This window comes from Phlebotomus papatasi, chromosome 2, assembly GCF_024763615.1.
Source record: "Phlebotomus papatasi isolate M1 chromosome 2, Ppap_2.1, whole genome shotgun sequence".
Classification (NCBI taxonomy): domain Eukaryota; kingdom Metazoa; phylum Arthropoda; class Insecta; order Diptera; family Psychodidae; genus Phlebotomus; species Phlebotomus papatasi.
Window position 1 is genome coordinate 97270237 of NC_077223.1, and position 27713 is coordinate 97297949.

The following is a 27713-nucleotide window of genomic DNA, read 5'->3' on the forward strand; positions in this document are numbered from 1 at the left end:
CTTTAACCCCTAATACACCTAAAAATTTCTCTCACTATAGTGATCATTATGTCTTTAAAATGTAAAACAACCACAAAATATTTCTGAAGAATCTTCCAACAAGCAAAGCTTTAAAATTCTTTAGTGTAATCTTAAGATACAGAGCTCTAATTCTCACACTCTTTGCGCGACGTTCTTTCTCAGACTCCACCACATGGCTCTGATTAATGCAAACACTTTCTGGGGTGCACTTGCACAACTTTGTGTGCTTTATTTGAGGATTTGTGAGTAAGTAGAATGGGTGCATGGAAGTCAACTTTGTACCACCCATTTACCTCCTATCCACTCTGTTACTAATTAGTGTCTGCAATTTACATTTTACACATTTCCGATTTGTATGGGATGGAATAAAGGTTGAGGATTCCGCAGAATTTACCCTCAAACGCTTCTTCCTCAGCAAATTAAATTACGAATTTCTCTCACATTGTCACTCTATTCTGTCTGGATGTACAATTGAGGTGGTGGATTAAAAAAGGGGTGTTAAATTAACTCCTTTGTCAATTCTTACTTGGATGATTTGAAATTTTGAGGATTTTAGCTTAAATTTTAGAAGAGAAATGTATTTAAAACCGTGAAACAGAAGTTGGTTTAATAATATGGAAATTTAATCTCAATAGCAATTAATCAGAAAAGCACCATTAATTTTGACTATACATATAATTGAGTAAACTAATTATTAAGTCGCAGCTTAGGGACAAGTATTTAGCGTTTCTTGTCATGCTGCAAATTCTCCAAAATACATACTTTGTTCAATGTATCGCTCATTTAAAGTTGCAGAGATATACTCTATCTTAAAGTTTATCCTAAATAAAAAACAGCTTTATCTTTTTTTTTTTGCTTTCTTTCTTATAATAAGAAATATATAAAGAATAAAGAAAAAGAGAGAATAGGATATATTTAAAGATATTCTCCCGAAAATAAACTCTCCAGCAAATTTGTGCCCCTGTAATTTAGAATGAGCGATGTCCTCAAGAAAGATGATGCATGGTTCGAGTTTCTGAAGTCACTCCATGTGCTAATTAATATGAGTGCTGTACTAATATTTCATAGAATAGTCTCATGCAAATACAGTGGAAAAGTATCAGCTTCCCTATAATTTATCATTTGTCCAACAAAGATAATTTATTGATGTTTATTCAGAATTTAAGAACTACAATCTTTTGAATATATTCCAGATGGTACTCACACAATACGCCTGGAGAGCCCCTTCCAGTACTCACGGGACCCCGTGTTCGTCTTCTGGGACCTGTTCTTGCCATTGAGGCGGTGACAGCAGAGGATGCTGGCATTTACAAGTGTTCAGCAGCAAATGCAGGTGAGATAGAACTTACCAATCCCCCCATGATTCCCTTGGGAAAAGTTTGAAAGAAGCAAAAGTGCATTATACACCAAAATTGCTCTCAATATAATCTCCTAATCTCCTTTAGTTGTCTTTTATAGAGTACAGCAAATTGAAAGAACTTGCCTTACACTTGGGCTAAAAGTTGAGTGTATCTGCGAACTTTAGCTCTTTTAGTGATGTCTCTTTGGCAACCAAAAGAACACAACTCTGTAGGTAATGCAGAATTCCACGTAGCATCGCGATATTTTATAGGATTTAGCACATTAAAGGCTTCTAACTTAGCAATTTAACGTAAAAGCTCATGAAATTATTCAGAGGATTTTACGAAGAAATTACAGAAAATTGCACATTATTGGATTCAGAATTAAATGCTCAATGAAAGGATTAAATCAGATCTGGGTTAGCAGCTTTTTATTCACTCTTCTATTGGTTCTATTGCTCGATGTCTAAAGAAAGAGCAATCTACTCTCTATTAATTTCAATCTTATGTTTCTTTATGTCCTTTTCTGTATAAAAGCAGAACATAAAAAATCACTAAAAATAGTCTAAGTGATGCTAAAAATAAAGTCGTTGGGTGTATTGCTCAGCTGGATATATTTAAGCACTTTTTTGTCTAAATATTTTATTTAGAATTTTTATGGAAAAATTTTTAATGATCTCTGTAATGTGATTACGAGGCTCGTTGAAAGTGTTCTTAACAATTAACAATCTTCCTTGTTACGGAGAAGGCTTGTTATTCCCTCGTTCAACCGGGTCCCGGTCAAAATCCCGAACGCCAAAATCCCGAATGGGCCAAAATCCCGAAAGCCTAAATCCCGAATTCTTAAAAGTGTCACAATTACTCCCACGATTGTACTCGCGTTTGCTGGAGACAAAGTGAAATCTTCTGTGACTTAGGAAATTATTCTAAATATTTTCCTCCATATAATTTCATCCCTTTCAGAATTTTGAAAATTCGGGATTTTGGCTTTCGGGATTTTGGTTTTCGAAATTTTGGCGTTCGGGATTTTGGCTTTCTGGATTTTGGCTTTCGGTATCTTGGCTGCCACCGGTTCAACCCTCCCTAAATGGACCAGGGATCCAGGTATGTGTTGAACAAATCCACGGCTTAATCCAAAAGGCGGCTTGACGTATTTATTATTAAAATAAGGATTAGGCTATATTCCTATCAGTTTACCACTATAAGCCATCGTTCGGCTTAAGCCGTAAGTCTGTCTAGGGCATTAGTCTCAGCTTCATGACTTCCCACTAGTACTGATTACCTAATCTTCAATTATTCACTTCATATGAGTGTGCCGGAGCCTCCATAATATCTAACCTACTCCGAGGTAAACATATAAATTCAGAGGAAAAGACTATGTGTCACATTACTGTTTAGACCACAAGGCTTTATACACGCTAAGTATCGATTAAGCTTTAAATCCCCTTATCCTTGTAATCCCTTTGCCAAAAAGGATACTTTAGGAAAGAAAACAATTGCTTCATTCACATCTGAAATTTAAAATATTCAAAGATCAGTTCTAAAAGCTGTAAGGCCAGATGGGGCTCACCTAAATATAAAAATACAAACTTAGAGCGAAATTGGAGAACTGAAGGTGCCACCCATTTTTCACTTCATGAGAGTGAACCGTCCACGGCGACTGATGCTCACTCACTGAAGACTGAGGACATTTACCTAACAGTAAGAGCCCCAAAGCAATCTTTCAGCACCCATAGGGATGGTAGGGGTTGGGCGTGTCAAAGGAATGAAGAATTAGGATTGGTGGGTTATGGCCGTCGACTGGGTTGACATACGTCGAATAGGCCATACGCTTTACAAAGCCAATTAAAGACATTTTAACTTCTCGTTTCGTCCGCATGGTGGCTGAAGTTAGGACCTTGACACACTTGAGGATTAGCCGGAAGACGGCTTAGCGTAATCATTTTCGAAATAATGGTAAAACCACATTTCAAACATTTTCCACTAAGCCGTCTCTCGGCTTAAGTCTTAAGTGTGTCAAGGATCTTACTTTCGAAATGGCTCAAGTGTTCAAAATCCAAAGGCTAAAAACCCGACCGCCAAAGTCCCGTATCTCGGGAGCGAAAATCCTAAATGGGCGAAATCCTGAATGGGTCAAAAGCCCGAAGAACAAAAATCACGAAAATCCAAAATCCCGAAAAGCCAAAATCCCGAAAGCCAAAATTCAAAAAACCAAAATTTCAAAAGTCAACATCCTGAATTCTTAAAAGTGCTGTATCGACTCCCACGGTAACACCCGAGAACACGCTTGTTGGACGCAAAGAGAAATTTTCGGTTTTGGAAATTATATTGCTCCGTATAATTTCGTCCCTTTCAGAATTCTGAATTTTGACCATTCAGAATTTTGGCTTTCGGGATTTTGGCATTTTGGGATTTTGGGATTTTGGCTTTTCTTGATTTTGGGTTTTCGAGTTTTTGATCTGTTCTGAATTTTAGCTTTCGGCTTCATAGCTTTTGAAATCTTAGCCGGCACCGATATACTAAGCCGTGTTTAAAAAGTTTGGACATTAAATTATGGTTTTAATTTTGGTATTCTTACGCATTCCGTTGGGAATAGAAGAAATTACGTTGTTACGATTTAGTAGAGACAAGTAGAGAATTTATAAAACGGGAGCACTTCATGAATACGGTACAAGAAATGTGTAATATATTTTGTGTTATATATGTCAGGAAATGGTTTTATAAAATATTTTAAGGTATGTCATGAGACTCAGGATAGGAATTCGAGCATTCAGCGAATTCTTCTCTATTGCGCTACACCTTTTTAATTTAAGTACAAGCACAAGATTCATTGTGTGCGCTGTATTGAGAATCCAAGGGACTTTTCTGATGAGACTTGCAGGAAATTCCTGAAATTTGGTCTATGATGGCACAAATGCTGACTCTACAGAAGCTTCTCTAATTCGATTTTCCCGGAAATGGCTCTTCTTTTTCTTTTCACGTGGAAAAATGCTGTTGCAGGTGGAGAAGCAAGTGCAGAACTGAGGCTCTCTGTGGCGACACCACTTCAGGTGGAAATTGCACCGAATGTGCTCAGTGTTCATATGGGAGGTTCAGCGGAATTCCGTTGTCTGGTGACGAGCAATGGAATGCAGTTGGGACAGCAACATATCACTTGGTTTAAGGTAACATATCCCATTCAGTCTCCATACTGACATGAAATTGGATTCTCTCTTCTCTCACAGCAAAATTAATTATTCCCTGTGGAAGAATAATTTTCAGAGCTGCTAAGCTTCTTCCCAAAACTAAAATATGTTTCAGCTCATTTTATCTTGAAATTCTAAATGCATGAATCGTACTCAATTGCATTGAATTGAGTTTTGTCAAATTGCATAAGAACAAAAATTGGGATTCCTTTTGAACTGAACTGAATTTAATGACATTCAGAGATAAATTTATTCAAAAATTTTCACAGGAATTGTACAAAAAATGGGTGATAATGGTGGCAAAGTATGCCAGCTGTTGAAAAAAATGTTCCCCTCGATAGTGGAAATTTTCAGGGGTCAAAAAAAAATCGGAAATTATATATATTGGTTTATCGGTAGACTCCGAGCAGTGAGATATTTCAGAGCGGCATACATACTATAAAAAGGGACAGATAATCCTAACCGGCTTATGTAGGTGAGATTCTTAACGTGAGCTAACTCGGAGTGCATGCAAATTCGATTTGATGCTGAAGTAGGGAGACGCCATTCAGTTATCTTGAATCAAATTCGTGAAATTATACAAGTTTTGTATTTGAACCAAAATGTCAAGGATTTGAATGAACTGATAGAAAAGTGTTATATGGGTGAAATGTAGACCAGAATGTTCTCTATAATTTTGCCGTAGAACTTGAACTCATTGATTACTCAGAAGCCAAGATAAGCGAGGTTTTTTGTTTCTTAACTCGTTTTTTCATCCAGAGTGCCCCAAGTAGTCATTTGTTGAACTTCAACTATATCAAGGAATTGTTGTATTTTGCGGCACTTTCCATTTAAACCCCTATTTTAAGTGACTTGGTGGAGTAGAGGCAGTCAAATTGGCATCTGAGTGATTTCAAAGCGTTATTATTGGAAAAATCAATTTTTTCACACTTAAACGGCAAAATCGGAGTGATAGCGTAGTCTGAGCGGAAAATGATGTATGGACGAAATGTAGAGACAAATGTGCTCTACAATTATGTTGAAGTAATCATCAAAATCGGTTCAGCGACAGTCGAGATAATTGAGGTTATGTGATATTGAAATTGGTTTTTCGACTGTGGCGCCCCTGGTGTTGGTCCCACGAAGTTCAAACATTCTAGAAAGTTGTAGCATTTGGTGAGATCTTTCGTTTAAGCCCTCATTCATCAAAATCGGTCACATAGAACCGGAGATATGATTTTTTGAATTTCGTGAACTTTGACCCCTCATATCTCCGGTTCTATTGAAACCACAGCGCGCATACGCACCATTTTGGAAACGTCCTAGACTGGACTACAACATACTAAAATTTCATTAACTTGCACAATGCCGTTTTTGAGAAAAGTGACTTTGAATTTCGATGAATTTTGACGCTATCACAGCGCCACCTGTGGTGACTTTTTGAACTTCCATCTGAAAGTGCTCATCGAGACGAAACCAAAAAGGTAAAATTTAGGTCGCTATGTTAATTAGAACCGGAGATAGAGGCCGGTCAATGTTCGAACTTTGACCCCTTATAGCTCGGGTCAGGGGTTATGGATCGACTTAAGGTTTTTTTTGTTTGATAGGTATAATCAACGGCTACAACATACTAAATTTTCAGCCCGATGCACAATGGAATTTTTGAGTTATTTAACTTTTAAGATTTAAAAATTTTCTTTTTAAAAAAAGCGCCCCTAGCGGTGGTTTTATGAACTTGCGATGTTAGAAGGGGAAGTGGCATTTCACGAGAGCTTTCCAAAAAGCCCTCACTTTTTAAATTCTGACAATTAGAACCGGAGTTATGGCCATTTTAAGAAATTTTTTTTGGACCCTTATAGCTCGGGTCAGGGGGGTCGGGGGACCTTAAGTTTGGTATTGATGGAAAGCTCTAAGGCCCAGCTATAACATACCAAAATTTGAGTCTGCTGAATGCCATAGGGGCGGAGCTATTGAGAAAACAAAAAAAGGGGGGTCTTCAAAATGGCGGAAGGAGGGGTGGGGGGTGGGGGGTCAATGCACCAAGTTGCAATTTTCACCCGATATATAACCTTTGCCGAAAACCGCAAGTCGATATCTTTTTTAGTTTAGGAGCTATTAAGCTCCAAAGAGCGGCCGGCCGGGAACGTAAATTAGCCACATATTCGTGATCAGGAAGTGCTGAAACACATTTTGGCCAAATTTGAGGTCGATCGGACGACATGAAATTTTGTTAGGATTATAGTAGGTGAGATTGTTAAGAATCTCACCTAATATAGGTTTTATTGACATAACTCTAATTATGCAGAATTTACAAATAAATTTTACGCTTATAGTACATTTGGGAACGATAGCTGTGCAACTTAATGTTTATTTTTTTTAGGTTTTATCATAACTCATCTTTTTTATTTTATTATTTTTAAAAGCTTTTCAGTAAAATAAATAAGTTCATGCTATTATGTTGCACTTTGCGTTCAAAATTATGTATAAATTTTTTGTTGATTTTTTGTTAGGTTTTTGGCGTACAATTTTGTATTTTAACTGATTAATTTACCTAAATTTAAACAAGATTTTATTTATTTCAACATTATTGTTTTTCCGCGGTTTTAAAAGCATTAAGAGTGGTACACAAGAAAACCAAGATTAATTTTAATACTGACTGCAAAAATGCTTGGCCATCAATCTTTGATCCTATAGATAAAATTAAATTTTAGCTGAACAAAAATGATAAAGCTTTATTAATCAGAAATACATGCCTAAAATAACCATTAAAACTTCTTCAGAGCTGAAGTTAAGCGATATTCTTGGAAAAAATTGATTTAATAGAGTAGTATAAGGGCAATTAATCCTTCAGATTTGGAATATTCAAGAGTCTAACTTATTATTTAGAAACAAAAAAAATCGATTACGTGGTTAAACCTTTAATCCGAAACCGATATATAATTCGGGCTTCAAACCATAGTTTTAACCGGTTTAACCGCGTAACTTATTTTCTAATTTCTTATATCAAACAGAAATTTTGCAAATATTTTTACTTATAGGATTGGATAAAAAAGCAAATGAGCCATTAGATTTTGAAAAACTGATAACGAATTTTTATTCAGGATCGCAAGATTTTCGGGAACTAGAGTAAACTTCCAGTCTAAAACCGAATAAATAAATTTAAAAGTTGATAGGTCCCACAAACTATAAAATTACACCCTTCTTCTGATAATGCACTCAGTCTTGCAGGAAGATACTAACTTCAGTTTCTTCCATTGTTCGGTTGATGATTGTCTTCTTCTCAAAACCAAAAAGACTCAATTTTCTCCAAAGCTTTCGACCCTCGGTATGGGTCTTCCACAGTGGGTCAATTAAAATCTTTTAAATGATTTGGATACCGAGCGTTGAAAGCTCTGGAGAAAATTGAATCTTTTTGGTTTTGAGAAAAAGACATTTCTCTGATGAGCAACGGAAGAAATTGAAGATAATATACTACTACGTTAGACACAGTATTTGAAGATAGGGGAAAGTAATCTCCCTTCGAACGTTCATGCCTTCGAATAATGTGAATTTTCTTTTAGTTTTCCTAAGACACTTACACATTTCTATTAAATATTAGTTGGCTTATCGCCAATTGTTGATAAATCCATGATAATTTAGTATAAATTTCTTACGAAAAACAAAAGAAATTCACATTATTCGAAGGCATGAACGTTCGATGGAAGAGCACTTTCTTCTACTAATTTAGAATTCTTCATACAAAAAATCTCATTTAATCGCAAAGTTAAATACTTTCCCAGTCCCCCAGTTAAATATTTCTACTGGACGCAACTGCAACTTAAGCCGAGAGAACGATAAACGTAATTAAAATCAAAATAATGATTAAATTACATTTCCTCAAGTTTCCCTCTAAGCCGTTTCTCAGCATAAGCCGTAAGTCTGTCTGGAACATTAAAGATATTTTGCAGTTGCAAAATTATTGCTTTAATACCGCAATATCATAGAAAATTTTCTAATCTTCCACCCACAGGACAAAATCTTCCACAAACATGTGGCCAGAAATTTCATGTGAAGTGGTTGAAATTGTGAAATATGCTTGTGGGTGAGAAATATGCGAAAAATGTTCGACAGAGAAAATTTATATGGTTTAGAAAATTCAAGAGTGAAGCTGTAAATTTGTGTCATACAATAAATTTTCCTCAATGTTCTTCCACCCGTCTGAAGGAGGGATATTCTTGTGGGAAAGCTCTTTCCAATTAGCTGGTAGAAGAGTCCTTCCTCTTCTTTTTTTTTGTTATCGTACCACCCTCATATATATAGCACTCGTATAAATTTGTAATTTGTTCCATGTCCCCATTTTGCTGGCGCATCTCTCGCTCAGGATGGACGGCAGCTGCCCAGCTCTGGGAGAATTGGAGACACACTCCTGGTGACGGCCGTGGGGCGAGAGGACAAGGGGATGTACCAGTGTGTTGTGAGGCGTCCAGAGGGTGACACATTTCAGGCGGCAGCAGAATTGCAGCTTGGGGGTGAGTCTCATCCACAAATTACTTATTCATTGGCCCATTAATCATCCTCACGTGATCGATTCATTGGCAACGAGGGTGCCACGCATCTCCTACAAATTATGCAAATCACAGAATTATATACCTCTCCTCCTGCAATCTCTAATTTATTGCCATTTCTACGGTGCAAATTGCACGAAGAGTGGCACAACTACCTTCTCTAGATTTTGAGTAAAATATATTTCCAAAACATTTGTTCCTTGGCCACAAATTTCTCATTTAATTGTTTGGTTCCATCTTCCTACTATTGCATATTTTATTGGTGATCAATTGAACTCAAATTGAGTTCATAATTGGAGCTTATTTAAACTTTCACAATGGGTATTTCAATTCACATTTGAGTCCAAATAAACTCTATACTATGGCTTAATCAGAAAGAGCGAACAGTGAGCACAAATGCTAATTAACTGATATTTAATTAAATTGAAATTTTAATATTAAATATATTGCATAGAAGAACTTTAAAAAAAAATTAATAATTTATTTATAATTAATAGAACATTTATTGTTTCAACTACAATATTCATTTTTTATTTTAGACTTGACTTGCTTAATAGAATTTCTCTTATTGTTCTATTAATTTCTATAAATTTCTTATACTTGAGAACAATTTTCAATCCAGAAAGCCAAAAGAAACTCTGAAAATTTAAAATGAATCCAGAAAACCTATAGGGTAAGATGAGGTAATTTGGAACAATGTCTAATTCGGAGCTTTAAGGTTTCCCAACGGTTTTCGATGACAAGGGAAAAAACCAACGAAGAAGTAGTCTCGCATGTAAAGTCTTGCACTTTTCGTGAATTTCTTTTTCTCTTCGTCCATCTGAAATAGTGAGAAAATCTCAAAAATTCCAAAATAGACATTGTTCCAAATTACCCCATCTTACCCTAGAATGCATAATTTTCTTAGTATTAATGAAAAATATATTTAACAAAAAATAAATAAAATTACCTGATATGGGAAAGGAAACACAATTTCTAAAAAATCTTAATTATTTATTTTTCGAACAAGGTTTAGATGATTTTAAAACTTACTTTGAGAAATCGTCGCGCTATGCGAATTTTCATGCAAATTTTTCTATTTTATAGACATTGCTCATTAAAATGCTTATTTAACCTCCAATTGTTTAGCTAGGTAAATAAAATAGTACGCAAATCTGGGGCCTCTCGACGTTCATTTTCCCATACTTTTTTGCATAGATGCACTGAAAAATAATGGCAATTTTTTTTCCTAAAGACAATTGACTTATCACTCTGATATTTCGAAATTGTGCATCAAAAACTATCTAAAAATGCATATTTCATAATGTTTGCCGATATAATATAAAAACTACGAGCAAATTTGTTTAAGTCGCGATGCGATATCTGCAAAAATTTTATTAAGAAAAGTGAAAAATAGCAACACTTTTTATGAGGCTTGATAAGACTCTGACGTAAATATACAAAAAAAAGACAAAAAATTTATTCTTTTCGGGTAGATTTTTTAACAAGTAATTTTTGTCCAAAGTATTATTCAACTAATCCTGAGCAAAAATAAAAAATAAATTTATCACTTCCGGTAAGCATCTGAGTGGGGTAGCTAAGAAAAAAAAACGGTTTTTCCGGAATTGATAAAACTTAAATTACTCATCGAGAAACACCAAATGAAAAAGTCCACTTTCTAAAAGTTCTATATCCTATTAGTGAATTCTGTGAATTCTATCTATTCCTTTTCAGACGGGATAAAAAATTGAAATATTTGGATTACATTTTTTTCGGCCACATACCCCAGAATTTTCGGTCCATTTAGTCTTATATACAAATATATTCAGGCTGATCCTTGAGAATAATCAGAGTGTATAATAATTGAGAGTAAAGATCTAACTCCAATTGTCATACTGAGGGCTTAAGATTTTGTCGATTGGAGGTATTTTACATAATCTGTAAATATTTTTGAGAATCACCCTGATTCTATTTTGGGCCCCAAGAGTTTGAGTTAGGGTTCTAATTTCAAGCATTAGGGGAAAGTACTCTCCCTTCGAACGTTCATGCCTTCGAATAATGTGAATTTTCTCTTATTTTTCCTAAGACACTTACACATTTCTATTAACTATTAGTTGGCTTGTCATCAATTTATTGATAGTTATGTGACAATCATGTGGAAATCTCTTAGGAAACATAACAGAAATTCACATTATTCTAAGGCATTAACGTTCGAAGGGAGAGTATTTTCCCCTACGTGATATTGCGTAAAAACATGAGAAAAAATTATCACGGATTTTAGATTTCAGTACGAATATTACACTCAAATTACTTAAGCACCCCTTAATTTTAGATTTCGATTCAGTTTCAGGTTATTCAAAGAAAACCCCTATAAATAGAGTACAATCTTACTAGAAAAAACATTAGGGGAAGGTGCTCTCCCTTCGAACGTTCATTTACACTAAATTATCACGGAATTATCAACAATTGATGATTAGTTAACTAATATTTTAGAAATGTGTAAGTCTTTTAGAAAAACTAAAAAAAAATCGCCTTATTCGAAGGCATGAACGTTCGAAAGAAGAGTACTTTCCCCTATAAATGAATAATGCAAAACCAAGAAATCAAAAAACTTAGGAAAAGGCTAAAAAAAATTGCCAAAAAAAGAACTTAAATGTCACGATCAATTTGGAAATGTCTCTGGATTCCTTGTAGTGTCGTAAGGAAGTTTTAATCAACAAATTAATATAAGAATAACATGGCTGTTTTATGTATCTGGTTCATATAACAGAAAAGACTTAATGAGTAGGGAAAAGTACCCTGGTATCCTGCTTTCGAAAACGACAGCCATTTTTCCTTATTTTTCAAAGAAAAAAATTAATTCTATTAATATAATTTATAGTATTAACCATATTTTGTATTAAGTGTAGTTAGATTTTTTGCTTTAGGAAAGACGAAAAATTCAGTATTCTATAAGGCTGACACGTTCAAAGGTAGTGGCACTATCCCATATTGCTAATATGATTTCCGCAAATCATTATCTTTTAATTCAATTGAGTCATCATCGTTATCATAAACTGGAAATATTCCAAAAACTTCAGAGATGAATGCCTACAGATCTAAATCTGTGGTAAAAAAAAAAGTTTGTTAAATTCGTACCCCTTTTGTGTATAATTTGTCCGGGACGCTTCACTGATTTCAAATGCATGATTTTCATGGTGCAACAATGCAATTTTGTCTCATATACAGAGTTTGCAAATATTCATCGTAGCATATGTGAGGAAAATTGAAATTATTGCGATAAAGGTGATAAATTCATTTTGTCCCAAATGAAAAGATAATATTTTTGTACCAAAGAAGTTCTGTGGGTAATTATAAAAAAATCAACAATTCTTTGAAATATTAGTTTTTTGGTTTAATTTTCTACATTTTCTAAAGTTCAGGAAAAATTATTTTAACCGTTTTGACCTAGAGGTCGGATAGCAACACCAAGACGACGGTGGTCGTATAAAAATCTACACTCTTTTTGAAATATTCGGTAACAAAAAATTTGTAGGGGAAAGTCGGGAAAGTACTCTCCCTTCGAACGTTCATGCCTTCGAATAATGTGAATTTTCTTTCATTTTTCCTAAGAGACTTACAGATTTCTATTGGATTTTTGTTAGCTTATCATCAATCATTGATAATTACGTGATAATAATGTGAAGTCTCTTAGGAAAACTAAAAGAAAATTCACATTATTCGAAGGCATGAACGTTCGAAGGGGGAGCACTTTCCCCTACTGCATCCTGTAGAGAACAAATCAAGGATAACTCGGTATCCTAAACTTTTGGAGCTTTTTTATAGTGCAATAAATAAATATGGCTCAATCGACCTGCGCACGAAGTGAGTGTCATCAAAATGAATTAGTTGCTCGTGGACTTTTTTATTCGCAGTGTCCCCAACATCCATAAAATTGATTGGTACTTTTTCTCGCTGTCCATTTTAATGTCATTCATAGTACAAGGACTTTTTTCACCATCAATGCACAAGTTATTTGCTGCTTTTGACACATAGACGTTCTAGTGAGAGAAGTGTGAAAAACTGATGAGAACAGGAATTTTGTAGACTTTACCACCGACATTTCTGATTCAACGGATTTAACTGTGTTACAAGAAGCTTGCGCCGGAAAATTTAATGCAGTGAATAAAGAGAAATCCTCGTATGGCATAAGAAGATGGTACAGTTTCACTGTGGAGCTTTACAATCACAAAGTTGGGAAGCTTTTAGCCAGATGATTGTGATCTGGCGCAAACGTCTCATTCTTGTACGACTCATTCGAAAGAATTGACATTATTGCTGTTGCTTCTCTTGTTGCTCTTCATGAATCTCCGTGGAAAATATTTCCCAAACGCCCATACTTCACCAAGAGATACTGATGTGAAGGTTCTAGAGCTTCTTGGAAAATATTTCTCTTGTCACACAAACATATTTCTTTTTGTGTTCTCATCGAAAGGATGGGTAACGGATGGTAGAAAAGATAGAAATTGTCACGCTATACACGAACGGCTTCAGTGTATGGCACTATAAATGTGTCTTTTCATATTCATGCTCCAAAAAGAGGAGTGAAAATGTTCAAATGAACTCATTGTACTGTACCAGACTTCTCATTCTTTTCCACCCAAAAATTTGCTGAGAGGAAAAATATTTTCTTCCAAGATACCAAAAGCTAGTACAATGAATGGGACTCTCAGAAAATTCCATTGAGAAGAACTATCCCGCCAATTCCACAGGATTTCAACATTCACATGCAATTTCCGGTTATTGCTGCTATCCATTTTGTTCAATTCATCGAAAGGACTTTGTCCTATTGTACATAATGTACCCCGTCACTTCTGGGCATCTTTATATTCGAGATGAATTATGTTATTTTACATAAAGTATGGCACAAAACTCACTTTTATTCTCACGATAACACAATCACAATTTCCTCTTTTACCGTCATCCTACTCAATGTTTTTGCTCTTTCATAGACACTCTTAGAGCCACCCACTTTCATGTCTCCCTTTTATGCTTGATGTGGCCATACAATAAAATAAAATGGAATATATGTTTCTTTCTGGCCATGCCAAAGCACATTCATTGTAATTTCCTTCTCCTGGGCGATACCCAAAGGCCCCTAACCACAGTAGAAGTGATGGTAGATACTGTGGGCACCCCCTGGAAACACATCTATAAAATTTATTACTTTAATATGTGTACCACCCATTAATAATTTTACTGCTATTTTTTTTTGTACTGCACACTGCCACAGCTTCGATTTAATTTAACATTTAACAGCAAATGGGTGTTTCTTCAATCAGATTTTTATGCTAATACCCATAAAAGTCTCCCATCGTCAAACCACACGAGTTGGTTTAGGAAGATAGAACGAAAGGAATCAGAAGGATTCTCAATTAGAATCTTCAGTGCAGTTTAATTAAGTAGGGGAAAGTGCCTATCCATTGTACGATCCCAAGATTCGTAATGACTAAATTTTTCCTATATTTCTCAATAAATGTGACTCATCGCATCTATATTTTAAAAACTAGTAGAGAGTGCCCAGTTGAAGAGTTTTACCAATCTAAAAGGTGTGCCAGAGGCATAAATAGGGGAAAGTGCTCATGCTTGATACCATTAGAAGCTTCGTAATGACTAAATTTTTCCTATGATTATCAATAAACGTGACTCCGCAATATATTTTAAAAACTAGCCACTTTCCCATAGTTTTTAAAATATGGTTGCGATGAGTCTCATATACATTGTGAAACATAGAAAATTTAGTCATTACGAAGCTTCCAATGGTATCAAGCATGGGCACTTTCCCCTAATTAAAAATGGCCAGTAAGAAATTCTATTATTCAAAATTTCCTAATTTCCCTTTGTAGACAAATATTTCAACCAATATCCTTACAAGTTTTATTTTTGGTTTATTAGGGGTTTATTTATAAAATGACTGAGCCATTTACCATTTTTACGGACCATTTTTAACAAAAAACTGCCCAATATTATGGCAGTGTTACGGTCTAAAATCAGCTCTTAGAACTGAGGACCTGTGGTTGGAAGAAAAAATCTACCCAATATACTACAGAAAATTTTACCGAGTTAATATAAGTAAGGTGCGGTAACCGGATCGTTTTCCGTAGAATGCTACTTAAACGCTTGTTTTTGGACTGATGAAATTTTTTTTATTTCTTCTAAATCCATAGAATTATTCACTGTTTCATTCAGAAACATAATATAAAAAAAATTATAAAAAATATTAAAGAAAATTTATAAAATAATGATGATACTGAAATAAGTTAGCGTTCACTAAGTGGATCGCCCGTTCGCTAATTGGCTCAAATGGTCTTTTAATTGGATCACTCAATTTACAAGAATATTCCCCACAATTCTGAAACAATTCCATGAAAGCTTCAGCAGTAACCACAGCGCTTTCCAATGAGAAGGACTTTGGCTTGCAAATGCTGAGCTCTGGATAATGCTTGAGAAAATTCCTGAACCAAGCATCTCCAAGGGGGGAATTCTGTAACTCTGGTGAAGTGATCACCTGTCAAAATTGGTGAACGCTTCACTGAAGTGATAGCAAAAGAGATTCTGTAACTTGCGATAGCTTCACGTGAAAGGATCGCTTTGAGGTTATGTGTTTCACTTGTCAATTTTTCGGTGAAGATGATGTTATCACTCGGTGAAGCCAGTAAAAATTTTTTCCATACTCAGCTTGAAAAACAAGACCATATCATTTCTAATACTCAATTCTAGTGTTTTCCATAGTTATTTAGTTCAAATATTGATGAAAATCTTAAATTTAATGAAAATTTCAATACACTTCCTCTCTCTGCTTCACGCAAAGGTACAAAATAACTTTTCTAGCAGTCGTGAAGGAAAGCTCGTGAACCTTTCACTTGTGAACCGTTCACTAGTGAAGCGTTCATCGAGTTACAGAATTCCCTCCCAGGTCTTCCATCCGTAAAATAGGTTTGAAATTTTGAAGGTCTCGCAGATGATTTTGACGCTGTCTAGAATTTGATCCTTGCCGATGGGATACCAACCAGCCGCACATCCTAGGATCCACATGACAAGTTCTTCTTCTTGTTTTTTTTTTTTTTTTTTTTTTTTTTTGTAGGCGTCGTTGGCCTGCCAGTCAATTTGTTGTACAATGTCGTCCTTGGTTCATCAAATGTTTTGGATGCACTGGTTATGGTAGAACCATCTCGTACACAATTCAAGGCATTCTTTAAATCTGCCTTAGAATAAGGTTTGTTCTTAGGAATCTTTTCCTTTGTTCTCTTCGGCATCTGAAATAGTAAAACAGTGTTGAACAATGCGATTCCCGGAAAGAAATACTGATTTGCGAAGCGCCCATTTTAGAGTAAAATGTATACAGCCACAAATTCACTAATTTCTTTATAAAATATTATTATTTCATGAAAATCGATTTACTCACCTTGGAGGGGAATGATTGCACTTTACTTTTAATTAAACCTTTGGATTTAAAATACTTTTTTAACAATAAATGTTTTCAATCAACCAGCTGTCATTAGCGAAAATATCTGCAAAAAAGTTTTTATTACAGAAGCCAGCTGAAACAAATTTGAAATGAGTCGATTACATTCACTTATTTAATGGATAAAAATATTATTTTTGCTTTTTCTCATAGTTGAATAGTTATATTATGTTACTATAGTGACTATATTACAGAAATAAAAATTAAAGTACTATTTTAAGTAGATTTTATCTAGTTAGCGTAGTCATGACGATCCACATAACGAAGCGCCCGGACTAGCGCACTTGACAGTATTGAATTACTCATGAGACTAGTCCAGAGGGTTTATTGGTCATCCGACTTGTTTAAGTTTTTATTTAAAATAAAAGATTTTGTTATAATCAACACTTTTGAATTGGTCTCTACCGGAAATAAATTAGTAAAAAGTTGGTAATTATTTTTGCATATAGGCTTTGCATTTGTCTCTGGATGTTTTTTGAAGGCTAAAGTCTAGTCAGCGTGAATTGATTTTAACTTGGGTTAGGTTAACACTGGTAAGCCCGTGAAAAAACATCTAAATAACCAAAAACGATGTTAAATTGTAGATCTAATTAAGGGAAGTGTACCACGGATCGGAATTACCCAATCTAACCATCGTGATGTCCACTTCATCCATTTGTGAAAAAGTAGTAGTGAACCATTTCCCTGACATCCGTTTCATACCATTCTTTTTCCATACCTGAAGAATGAGCCATTAAGCTCCGAAACGTTGGCAAGGAATAAAGGAGAAGAAGATCAAGATCACAGGTCAAAATCCTGTGTTTTCACTTCTTAACAAATAATAACAATTTTGTTAGAAACTCGACGAGAAAATTGGTTCTATGAACTAACGTAAACTCATATTGCTAAAGATAATTGCTAAAATGCAGCGAATAATTTTCAAAATTAGGAAAACTAAAAGAAAATTCACATTATTCGAAGGCATGAACGGTCGAAGGGAGAGTACTTTCCCCTACAGGTTGTCTAATTAAAAGTAATTTTACCAAATTTTTCTTTTTTCCAGTAATTAAATATAACCTTGGATATCTCATTGATTTACTTTCGTTCAGACATTTTGAGTTTTTTATATTTTCAAGAAACTCAGATATGAATAATTTATTAAGGATCACTAACTAGTTTTTGCTACTTAAAGATACGTTCATTTTCCGTTTATTTATTCATTTAATTTGAATTTATTTATATAACTTTTAAGCTTCAGAAAAGTTATCAATTTATCTTATAAAAAGGACATTTAAATTCTCTGTGCACTAGTGTTTACTCTTCTGTATAACATCTAATAGAATTTTTGTTATAAAGCTCTTAGCTTGAAATTTGTGTAGCGTACCTGTTTAGAATTTTAAAGTATTAAATATACATATCGTGATTTGCATTTGACTTTTCTTCATTTTTTCTATTTTCTACTTACTGTATTTTTTCTTAAATTCATTTATCACTAAATTTATAAAAGAATAATATCCAGCTCTTAATCTTAATCCTTAATCTTGAGTTGGTAGAGTAATTTAATATTAAAATAATGAAAATGGGTGCCCATAATGCCTGAATAGATAAACCCCTGGAGAAACGCTTGTTCGAGCAGGGATTTTCCCTGAACTACATGTGGGCAAATAAAATCAATTTTAATTAGTGAAATTGCTATTAGAACCACCCAATGAAATTCCTGATACTACTCACAAAAGCACATTTTTCCTCTTTTTAGATGCTCCACCCGTATTGCTGTACAGCTTCATTGAGCAGACCCTCCAGCCAGGACCAGCAGTATCCCTAAAATGCTCAGCAGCTGGAAATCCAACACCTCAAGTGGTTTGGACTCTCGATGGTTTTCCTTTACCTACAAATGGCAGGTTAGTGCTAATCATCCTCGTCAATTAGATGGAGGGAAATTTGACCCAACTCCCAACTCCCAAGCTATCGCCATTAAGTGTTTTTCGACCCTAAAATATACCATGAGATTGCTTGCAATATATGAGAGATTTTCTTGCTACTTTTCAATGCATATTGGGTGTGTCAGGCACATTCGCGCCAATATTGAAGCCGGGAAGTCTTTTAAGTGTGGAAAATTGCTGGGATGAAATTGCTAGTAAATTTTGTTATGTGGCAAGTGGAGCCTAACCGAAAGTTTGAGGAACGGGTAAAACAATCTCCACACTAACTCTCTTTTGGATTCAGGACAGAATTACCTCAATTCAATAAAATGCTCCCCCTATTTCATGTCACTCCTATTTGCTACATAGATCTGTGTTATCCTACAGCATTTCTCTTTCATACACACACATGTACGTATAATTAAGTTGTTGTCCTGCATTAGTACATCCTGCAAATCAAATAGTCCAGGGGCGAATTTGCTTCTGGTTAATGTCCCTGGAACTCAACTAGTCATTACACATTTAGATTTCATAGAATATTCAGAATACTTAATAATGGCATTGACAATTATATGCTATATGTCTATAATTCTATTAAAGTTGAAGAACAATTAAACAAATTTCTTCTAATTTGGTTAAATTAATAAAACCAATGGTTAAAAGTGAATGCTCTAATTGAATTTTCAGATATCCATGAGTTCTTTGAGTTCGATATTTAATTTAAGAAATTCATTCAAGGAAATAACGCTCATCTATCTGACATCAGTTCAAACGATATTCAATTTTTTTCCATTCGAAAGGAGCTTTATTTTCCTGTATGATAATCAGGATGATTATATGTAGTTTATAAACCTGCAGCATGTTGCTTTATAGTTTTTTTTCTGGTATCGGAAATTGATAGTGCTTTTTTGAACGACAACTTTTGATGTATGAAAAGCTTTTCAAAAGCATCCTCGAAATATGCAATATAACGTTACGTAAATACACCATTCCATCAATAGGGACATATCTTTGCAATTTCACTGTATAATGCAGCACTTATCATTGCTTATGGTTTTTGTATTCTAGGAATAATCTTAAATTCAATATTTTATTTTGCTTATGACATAAAATCGGTGATTTCATATTTATTCTTTTTCTTTTATGTTCAAAGTAAACTGAGGTAATAAAAGAACTAGAGTAGATAATATTAAAATGAAATATTACGAATTCCAATCAAATATTTTATTTAATGAAAGCTTCTTATCAAAAGAGGTAACAAAGCGTTCCTTGATTTGCAGATTGCTCGAATTCGAGGTAAAGGATATTTCGGTTTTCCCAATAAAATATAAAAAAAAAACTGTTTTATCAAATTTGAAAGCAATATCTTTTTGACAAAATTTTCACAAGGTCCAGTTACACACTTTACAAAAGCTTTGTCAAAAACATCTAGAAATGTATTTTTTGGTTAGGGTAATTTTCTAAAAGTCGAAAATTTAACCAAATCAATTGAAAAGTAGGCCATCTTGACTAGTCAAGCTTTAACTCTTTAAGGGTCACTGAAAACCGGACGTTTGTATTTCTTACCGTTTGGCCTTTAGTTGGGTTACAAGTTTACGAACAGAAAAAGAGAATATTTAAAAAAAGATAGGTCATTTACGGTTTCTTTACCAATACATTACGGAATGTGACGAATGCAGCCAGATTGGAAATTTATAGACCTGTCTAAAAAATCTAAATTTAACCAAATCTGTTGAAAAGTAGGCCCTCAAGTTTTTTTTAGGGAAGACCGGGGAGGTTTGGGACACTTTTTCACATTTCGACTTTGAGACAGTATTCCAAAGAATCACGATAGTGTATTAGAATTTTATGCGGTCTATAGGATACTTATGGGTATTGACTTTATAAAAAGTACTCGATAGAACTTGGAAAACAACTGAGTTTTCTTGGAGAAGAAAAAATCTTTGACTTGACACTTTGTCCCAAACCTCCCCGATATGGGGCAGTATGGGACGCAAAAAGGGATGTTTGGGACGCGTTTTTTTGCGTAATTTGCATTATAGGGCACTTAATTAATTTTAAATACTGAATTAAAAATATTTGTAATAGAAATAAAAATGTTTAATCTTTTGTTTCATACTTAGAGATTAATATCAATTTTATTAGTACAGTAGAGTCATTTATTGTCAATAAGTTATTTAATTTTTTTTTCTTCTTTTCCATCTAACCTTTCTTTGCTTTTTTTATTCTAAATATTGCAATCATAATTATCAAATTCCTCAGTCGTGTAGATTCTTTAGACACTCTTAGTTTTGAACTCATTGGCGGATTCCTGTTTGATTTTACGACAATAGCATGGTACCTTTTTTTCCTTATTTCTCTGAATAAGCTCTCGCCTTTCCTTTTCTGGAGAACTTGTGAGAATTGTAGAGAATATTGCTCGAAAAATTTTCGAGAAAATAGTTTTCAACGGGATCGGACAATGATTGAATTGTCTCTGTATTTACAGACATCTGTTCCACTAGTAAAGTTTCCCTAGAGGGAGATTTCCAGTAGAAACTAGGCATTACTCTCCATTTTGACAATAAAAAAAAGCACGTCACCTACAATCTTGTCGAAAATCAACGTCCCAATCATCCCCTTTCAGGTGTCCCAAACATACCCGGTGATAGTTTTGGTATTCAAAACCTTTAAGTAAAAAACAAGAGCGTATAATGTCTGAAACTTTTATAAAAATATGTTCCCAGATTATACTGCTAGCTAATGAGATAAAATGAGTTTTGATTTATATATCGCTGATATAAAATACAAAGAGGAAAACTGAGAAATCAAAAAATACTATTTTTATCAATTTTTAAGAAAGTGTTCATAGAATTAAAACAATAAAACTGAGGATATCCATTCTTTTAGACAAGATACAACCTAATATTGCTTACGATTGAGTAGTGGTCAAATCCCACTTATTTAAAAAATTAATGAAAAAACGCTTTGTCCCACACTACCCCTGTGCCAAACCTTCCCGGTCTCCCCTATCCAAAGTTTTAACTCCATTTCCACATATTCCATATCGAGAAGTTACGTTTATCATGTTTGCGGAACTGTTTCAAATCAAAAATTTATGAATATGAGATAAAGGTTTTATGTGGTAACACCAATACGAGAAAATTATACATGAAGAGTAATTATACTTGCAAAAAAGTTCGTGCTTATTTTCTCGAAGGCTGAAATATTGTAAGATTAATAAGATTAGGGTTGGAAGACGGGCTGGTGGTGTTTATTCAATTAACATTCACGCGTAAATGCTGTGGAAGATGCAACGAAAAACTCATTATTAACATGGTTGTGTTTGTGCACAGTAGGGCTTGAGCAAAGCGAAAGCTCCATGAAAGCTCTCAACAATTGAATCTTCCCGTATCCACACGAGATTATGTTCAACTTTGCATTTATGTAGGCACACAAAACCCCTGTCTGTCACCCTCTATCTCGCTGGTAGCTCCTCCACTTTCGCAATTTATTAACTTCACTATGAAGCTCCTAGTGGAAATCTCTGTGCTAAGGGAATACGTGTGGGTGCAATAGTGACATGGGATAGGGTGGTGAAAAAGTGTATGACAGGAATAGGATGGAAAATCGGGTTTTCTCGAACAAATTGAACTAGACACACTACTTTCACTCTTCACCCTTACAGAACATCCATCTCGACAAGTTGCACCACAATATTCACATGACGAAGGATCATTCACCCCATCCAAAACTACGGTGTTAAATAATAACACGTGATATAATTATTCGTAACCTCTTAGTCATAGACGGATATAACAGGCTTCAATACCTTTTAAATTCAAAACGTTTCGAAGAAATAATGAAGTCTATTTTTGTAAATGCATATTTTGGAATTTTAATGACATGGACTTTAGATAATTGCTCAATTAGTTTTATTGCTCAAATTCCACAGATTTTATACCCCGTCATATTTTTCATCTTTTACTCTTATAGAACTTTTTTTTTTAAATATAGTAGCTAATATACAATTCTCAACAAATCACACCTCGCTGTTTACCCATCCGTGGGTAGAATTAGAAGCTAAACCGTCCAGGAGGGGAATTCTGTAACGCTCTGGCAATGCCTAATGCCATATAACAAATTGGATTAGAATTAGGAGAGCTTTTTCGAAAATGCGATTCTGTAGCCGTGACATTGCCAGAAGTCACATATTTGAGATTTCTGGCAATTCAAATGACAATGAATTTTGTTAAACAAATCAACCAAGACGTACTGTATTTTCACAAAATCATCAAGTAAAGGGATTTCATTAAAAATTCACTGAATTGCATTTTCGAACTCATGTGATATGACAAAAAAGCTCAAATGGCATTGTCAGGTTTCGAACTCACGCGTGACAATGCCACGAAAATTACAGAATTCCCCTAAAGTTCATGACAACAAGACGGTCTTCACATTAGAGGTTTAAGTTCACAATTATTAAAATTACAGACCGGAACACTCAATTTTACCAGTATGAAGAATTAATTACTTTTATAAAACTATTCCAACACTGAGAAATAATTGGGGTGCGATTAACTATTTTTCCTCATAACTTTAACACTTTTTAGGTGTAAAAATATATGAACATTTTTTAATGTTAATTTTACACCTTATTAAGGGTAAAATTAGCATGAAAAAGGGTAACTTTGACCCCTAATACATCTAAAGAGCATAATATTTACACCGATTTCGGATCAATACTGCAGGGTAAAATAAACATTTCCGGAATATTATTTTAACTTTTTCGGATTTCTCTCAGTGAAGTTATAATTTTTCCAAAAACTATTTAAATTATGAAGTTAAACTAGATAGATAGATAATAATGTTTATTTCATGTCATAAGAATAGAAATTCTCTTTCTGACTATATAATAATAATATATATTATATAATAATATACAATAGTATAACTATATAGCTAAACCTCAAGTCTTAAGCCTGTCTAAGCCTTCGGGGATCCCTTACTCCTTATAAAATGACACTTGCATTATGCACCCTTCAAGTTCCATTTAATCTTCTATTTTTTCTTTTAAAAAATTTTCGGATATTTTCGGATTTTAAAGCATTCCTTATATTTCTTCAGAACAGAATGTCCTTCAGGTGAGCGTCGCTGTATTGAGCGTAATCCAAAAATGAAATACACAACTTACCAGAGTTTTTGACACCTATCATGTCTTCTTCAGTCGTACTTGATTTGGGGAAGTAGACTACCTTTCAATTGAAACAGCTTTGAATTTGATCTTTCTTCTACAATTTTTAAATTAAACTGGACATTAATATGGTTTAATTTAGCTCAACAAACCAATTTTGAAACTAAATTATATCATGATAAAATACTGAATTCCGTTTATAAATAGGAGAAAACAGCTTTATTTCAAAGCTGCCCCAATTCAAAAATGTCCCATTTCTCCTTAGTCTTTTCTTTGGATATCAGTCAAAATGTTGTCTACTTTCTGCCAGATCAGTTGTTTGAAATTAGTTAGGAGTGAATCATTTTTTTTTCTTTTCTGCACAGCAAGTTGCAAACCGTTTGCTGTACAAAAAAAGTAAGAAAATAATTTGATCCTACCTAATTTCAAACAACAGATATGGCAGAAACGAGAAATCTTTAACTCGACTAATATCCAAAAAAAACTAATCAAGAACCACTGAAGGAGACACTGTAGATGTCGAAAGCTCTGGTAATTTGTGTGTTTCGTATTTGGACTGCGCTTAATATACCGCTGCTCACAGGAAGAACATTCTATCCTAAAGAAATAAGAGTTGCATCCAACGTCGTCCCATCCTTCATTAAATAATTTCCTCTAACCGCTTTACAAGGTTATTTGTTAAGCAACTCTAAAAGCTGTATTTTTTAAAAGATTGAGAGATGTATGGATTCATTAAATTAATGATGAATAATTTTTTGTTCATAAAGTCAATTTACCTTACTTATACATAAATTTACAAAATTATATTCTACCGCACCTACTGGCACTAAAATCACGAGTACGTGCATTTTGAAAATCTAGGACGCTTTATCACCCTTTCATATTAGAAAATAAGCTTTTTTGTTCCTTATAAATTATTTAGTGGGAACTGAATTTGTGAAGTACTAAAGTCATGTTAAATAACCTACATTTAATCCGATTTGTGCATTTTAGTATGCAAAGTGGAAAGTTTGTCACCAAAATCTTGAAGTACTTCACAGTGTTAGATTTTGCAATTAATATGCGCATGAAATTGAATTTCTTCCTATTGAATTGTGGGCATGAAAGGATATTTATGATTTAGCCATATTTTCAAATTAAAATTACAAATTTCCCCATTGAATTAGATTTTGTAAAACTAATTATTTTTATCATTTCTCATTTCTCATTATTATACTGAATTTTGTCATGAATCGATGTTAGATAATGCTATAGAGAGAATCAAATATTATGGGAATGAATAAGAGTTAGTAGCTACCAGGATTTATCATAGATTATTCATTTTTCTGTAAAATCAATGATACAATTTTTGGGAGTTGTAACGGTCGATTTAATAGGATTTGTCATTTGCGAGGACGGAAGAATGAAACAAAAGGGTAGGAGGGCATTATGGGAGAGTGCTTCCTGTATGGCTTTTGTTGATGCAACGGAAGCTGCTTTTGACTGAGGAATGAGCCATGATGTATTCTGGACAGTGTCGTCAATCCATGAAAGAGTGACAGGGAAGAATTGGCATGAAATATGAAGAGATTTCTCCGGGCTTTTCCCTCTATTCGCATAATTTTGCCTCATCCCCCAAATGACGTTATTTCCGTGATGCTTTTCCGTTCCAAATGCATACATTTGAGTGAAAATTCTGTTACGTTCCCCAGGATTCAACAGCTCTGCACAAACTCAGAATAATCATAGTTATTCCAGTCACATCTGCATGAGGGCTTTTTTCCAAGCACTTTTGTCCAAATGTGGATGTGCACTTTCAATCCGTTCGACATATTTAATGAATTTTTCTCCATAGATTCCTCATTGGACAGTATGTCACCGTACACGGAGATGTCATCAGCCACGTGAACATTAGCCATGTGATGGTGGAAGATGGTGGAGAGTATTCATGCATTGCTGAGAATCGTGCTGGAAAGATCGCCCATTCAGCTCGTCTCAACATCTACGGTAAAATTTTCCTTTTTTTCCCAACACTCAAGAACACTTCAAACATTTGAGAATGTCGTATTCCTGCATCGTTCTTTCGCCACATTTGAGAGCAGAGATATTTTTGAGTAAACTTCTTTCTTATTTGTGGCTGCCACAAGAGATCCTTAAATTTTCATCAACAATCTCTCGGTACTTCCCCCCTTTTGAAATGATATTCAACGGTGTTTTTCCTTTGCTTAATATTCCATCCTGCATATATTTCTGTATATATCCTTATACGTCTTCATTCTAAATGTTCACCAGAGTTGAGATTAACCAGAAAAGTAATCTAGGAGCTTAAACTAATGCATTTTCAAGTCGATTGTTCTAATCTCTGTAAACTCTGTGAACGTAAAAAACTTATTCCTGAACTATTTACGAAAGCGAAACATAAATCTGATTTTAGCAATTTATTATTATCGCGTCTCGGCCTAACGGCTAAGATCAAAGTGTAGCAATTTATTATTTGTCTTATTTGTTTTTGGTCATTTAATTTTTCTTTTATCTAAGAGTGTAGATTAGGAACAAGCTTCTGAAGGGTCATAATAGGAAGTTATAATTGTCTCAAGTTTTATAAAGACAGTTCCTTATCAAATCAATTGAATCTGGTTAGTATATGGATTTTAGACTTCAGAGATGTAATTCACGAGCTTTACTGGTTAATATATTTTATAAAGACAATTTTGCTTACTTAAAAGGAGGGAAAATGTCTCGGATTAATACAAAATTAAGTGCTGTATGAGATAATTGGTTTTGGATATTTCTAAATTTCCGATTACCCAGGCAATCGTTACATGAAATAGGCAGTAGACTGGGTTACGTTAAAGAATTTTACTTCATATTTTAGACAAATGGCTTAACTTTCTTAATTTATTGTGAGGCAAGATACTTGAGAAAATATTGATTTAAGATTAACCCTTTAAGGACGATTGGGTCAACCGTGACCCATAGAGAAAATTAATTTTCCTGACTACCCAAAGTTCTATCTTTCTAATGTTTGAACGTAATCGTGAAGTAAAAGGTTGTAGGAATCTAGGATATTTTTTGCAAATCTCCAACTATTTTCTATTAGTAAATACTTAAGCTCAAAAGTGACAGATTTTCAATTGACCGCACTGATAAATGATTTTTTATGATAAATGATAATTTTTTTTTATATTTCCAAATTTTTTGAAGCAAAATCGTTTTGGGCATAGAAAGTACACTACTCATACATAATTTTTTTTCTTTAGAGTAAAACTTATCATTCATTGGTGTCATCAAAAAAATTACTCAAATTTTTAGGCTATTTTTGCTCCTATCGTTCATATGTAGAAGAAAAAAAAAGTATACTGAATCAGACTCTGTTGGATTGTCCAAGGCTAAATTAGATATTAAAGCGTGTCCACGATAAAATTGTTCCAAATGATTTGATATTTATATGACAGATGCCACTAGCTCCGCATTTTCGTTGTATGTAAACATTGTAACACGTGTTTTTACCTTTCTTTTGGTGAAACTCTCACCAAATTCTGTTCATTTTTCACTGATGAGATACGAAATAATAATGGAAAAGAGAAGGGAACTGATCGTATACACGTATCTAAAAAAAAAAACTGGAATTAATTACGTGGACCTTGGAAAACTCACAACTATTCACGCCCGACCGTCCGGAGGGTGATTCTTCGATTCCTCGACAGTAAAACCACTGCCTAGATACCTGAATGTGGAAAAAATCGGGGTATTGGAGATCGAGATTTTTAGAAAAAGGTAATCATCCGTTACAAGAATAATCCTTCGGCACCTCTGAAGGATACGGCTAAAGAATTTAAATCTTGTGCACAAAATCAAACAGAGGAATGGACTGAAGACTTTTAAGGCCCAAGTAGCCCCTCATCGCACGGATGCACAAAGTCAGTCAGCTAAAACACGAGCTCGAAGGCTGCACGATAAGACGATGTCTGGCTTTAGTGGGTGCATCTTGTTAGATGATAAAACACACGTAAAAGGAGACTTCAAACAATTACCATGAGGGGAATTCGGTAACGCTCCGGCAATTCCATATGACAAATTGGGTTCGAATCTTAGGAGAGCTTTTTCG

General features: G+C 34.3%; 1 protein-coding gene across 1 annotated transcript in view; it reads left to right on the top strand.

Moving 5' to 3' along the window:
- LOC129802588 (cell adhesion molecule Dscam2) overlaps positions 1-27713 on the top strand; it is a 184192-nt gene that overhangs the window by 130518 nt on the left and 25961 nt on the right. The window contains exons 5-9 of the mRNA XM_055848527.1: positions 1215-1354; positions 4362-4525; positions 8886-9033; positions 18288-18432; positions 25461-25612. Coding sequence (XP_055704502.1) covers positions 1215-1354; positions 4362-4525; positions 8886-9033; positions 18288-18432; positions 25461-25612 — 749 coding nt within the window. The remainder of the gene's footprint in view (positions 1-1214; positions 1355-4361; positions 4526-8885; positions 9034-18287; positions 18433-25460; positions 25613-27713) is intronic.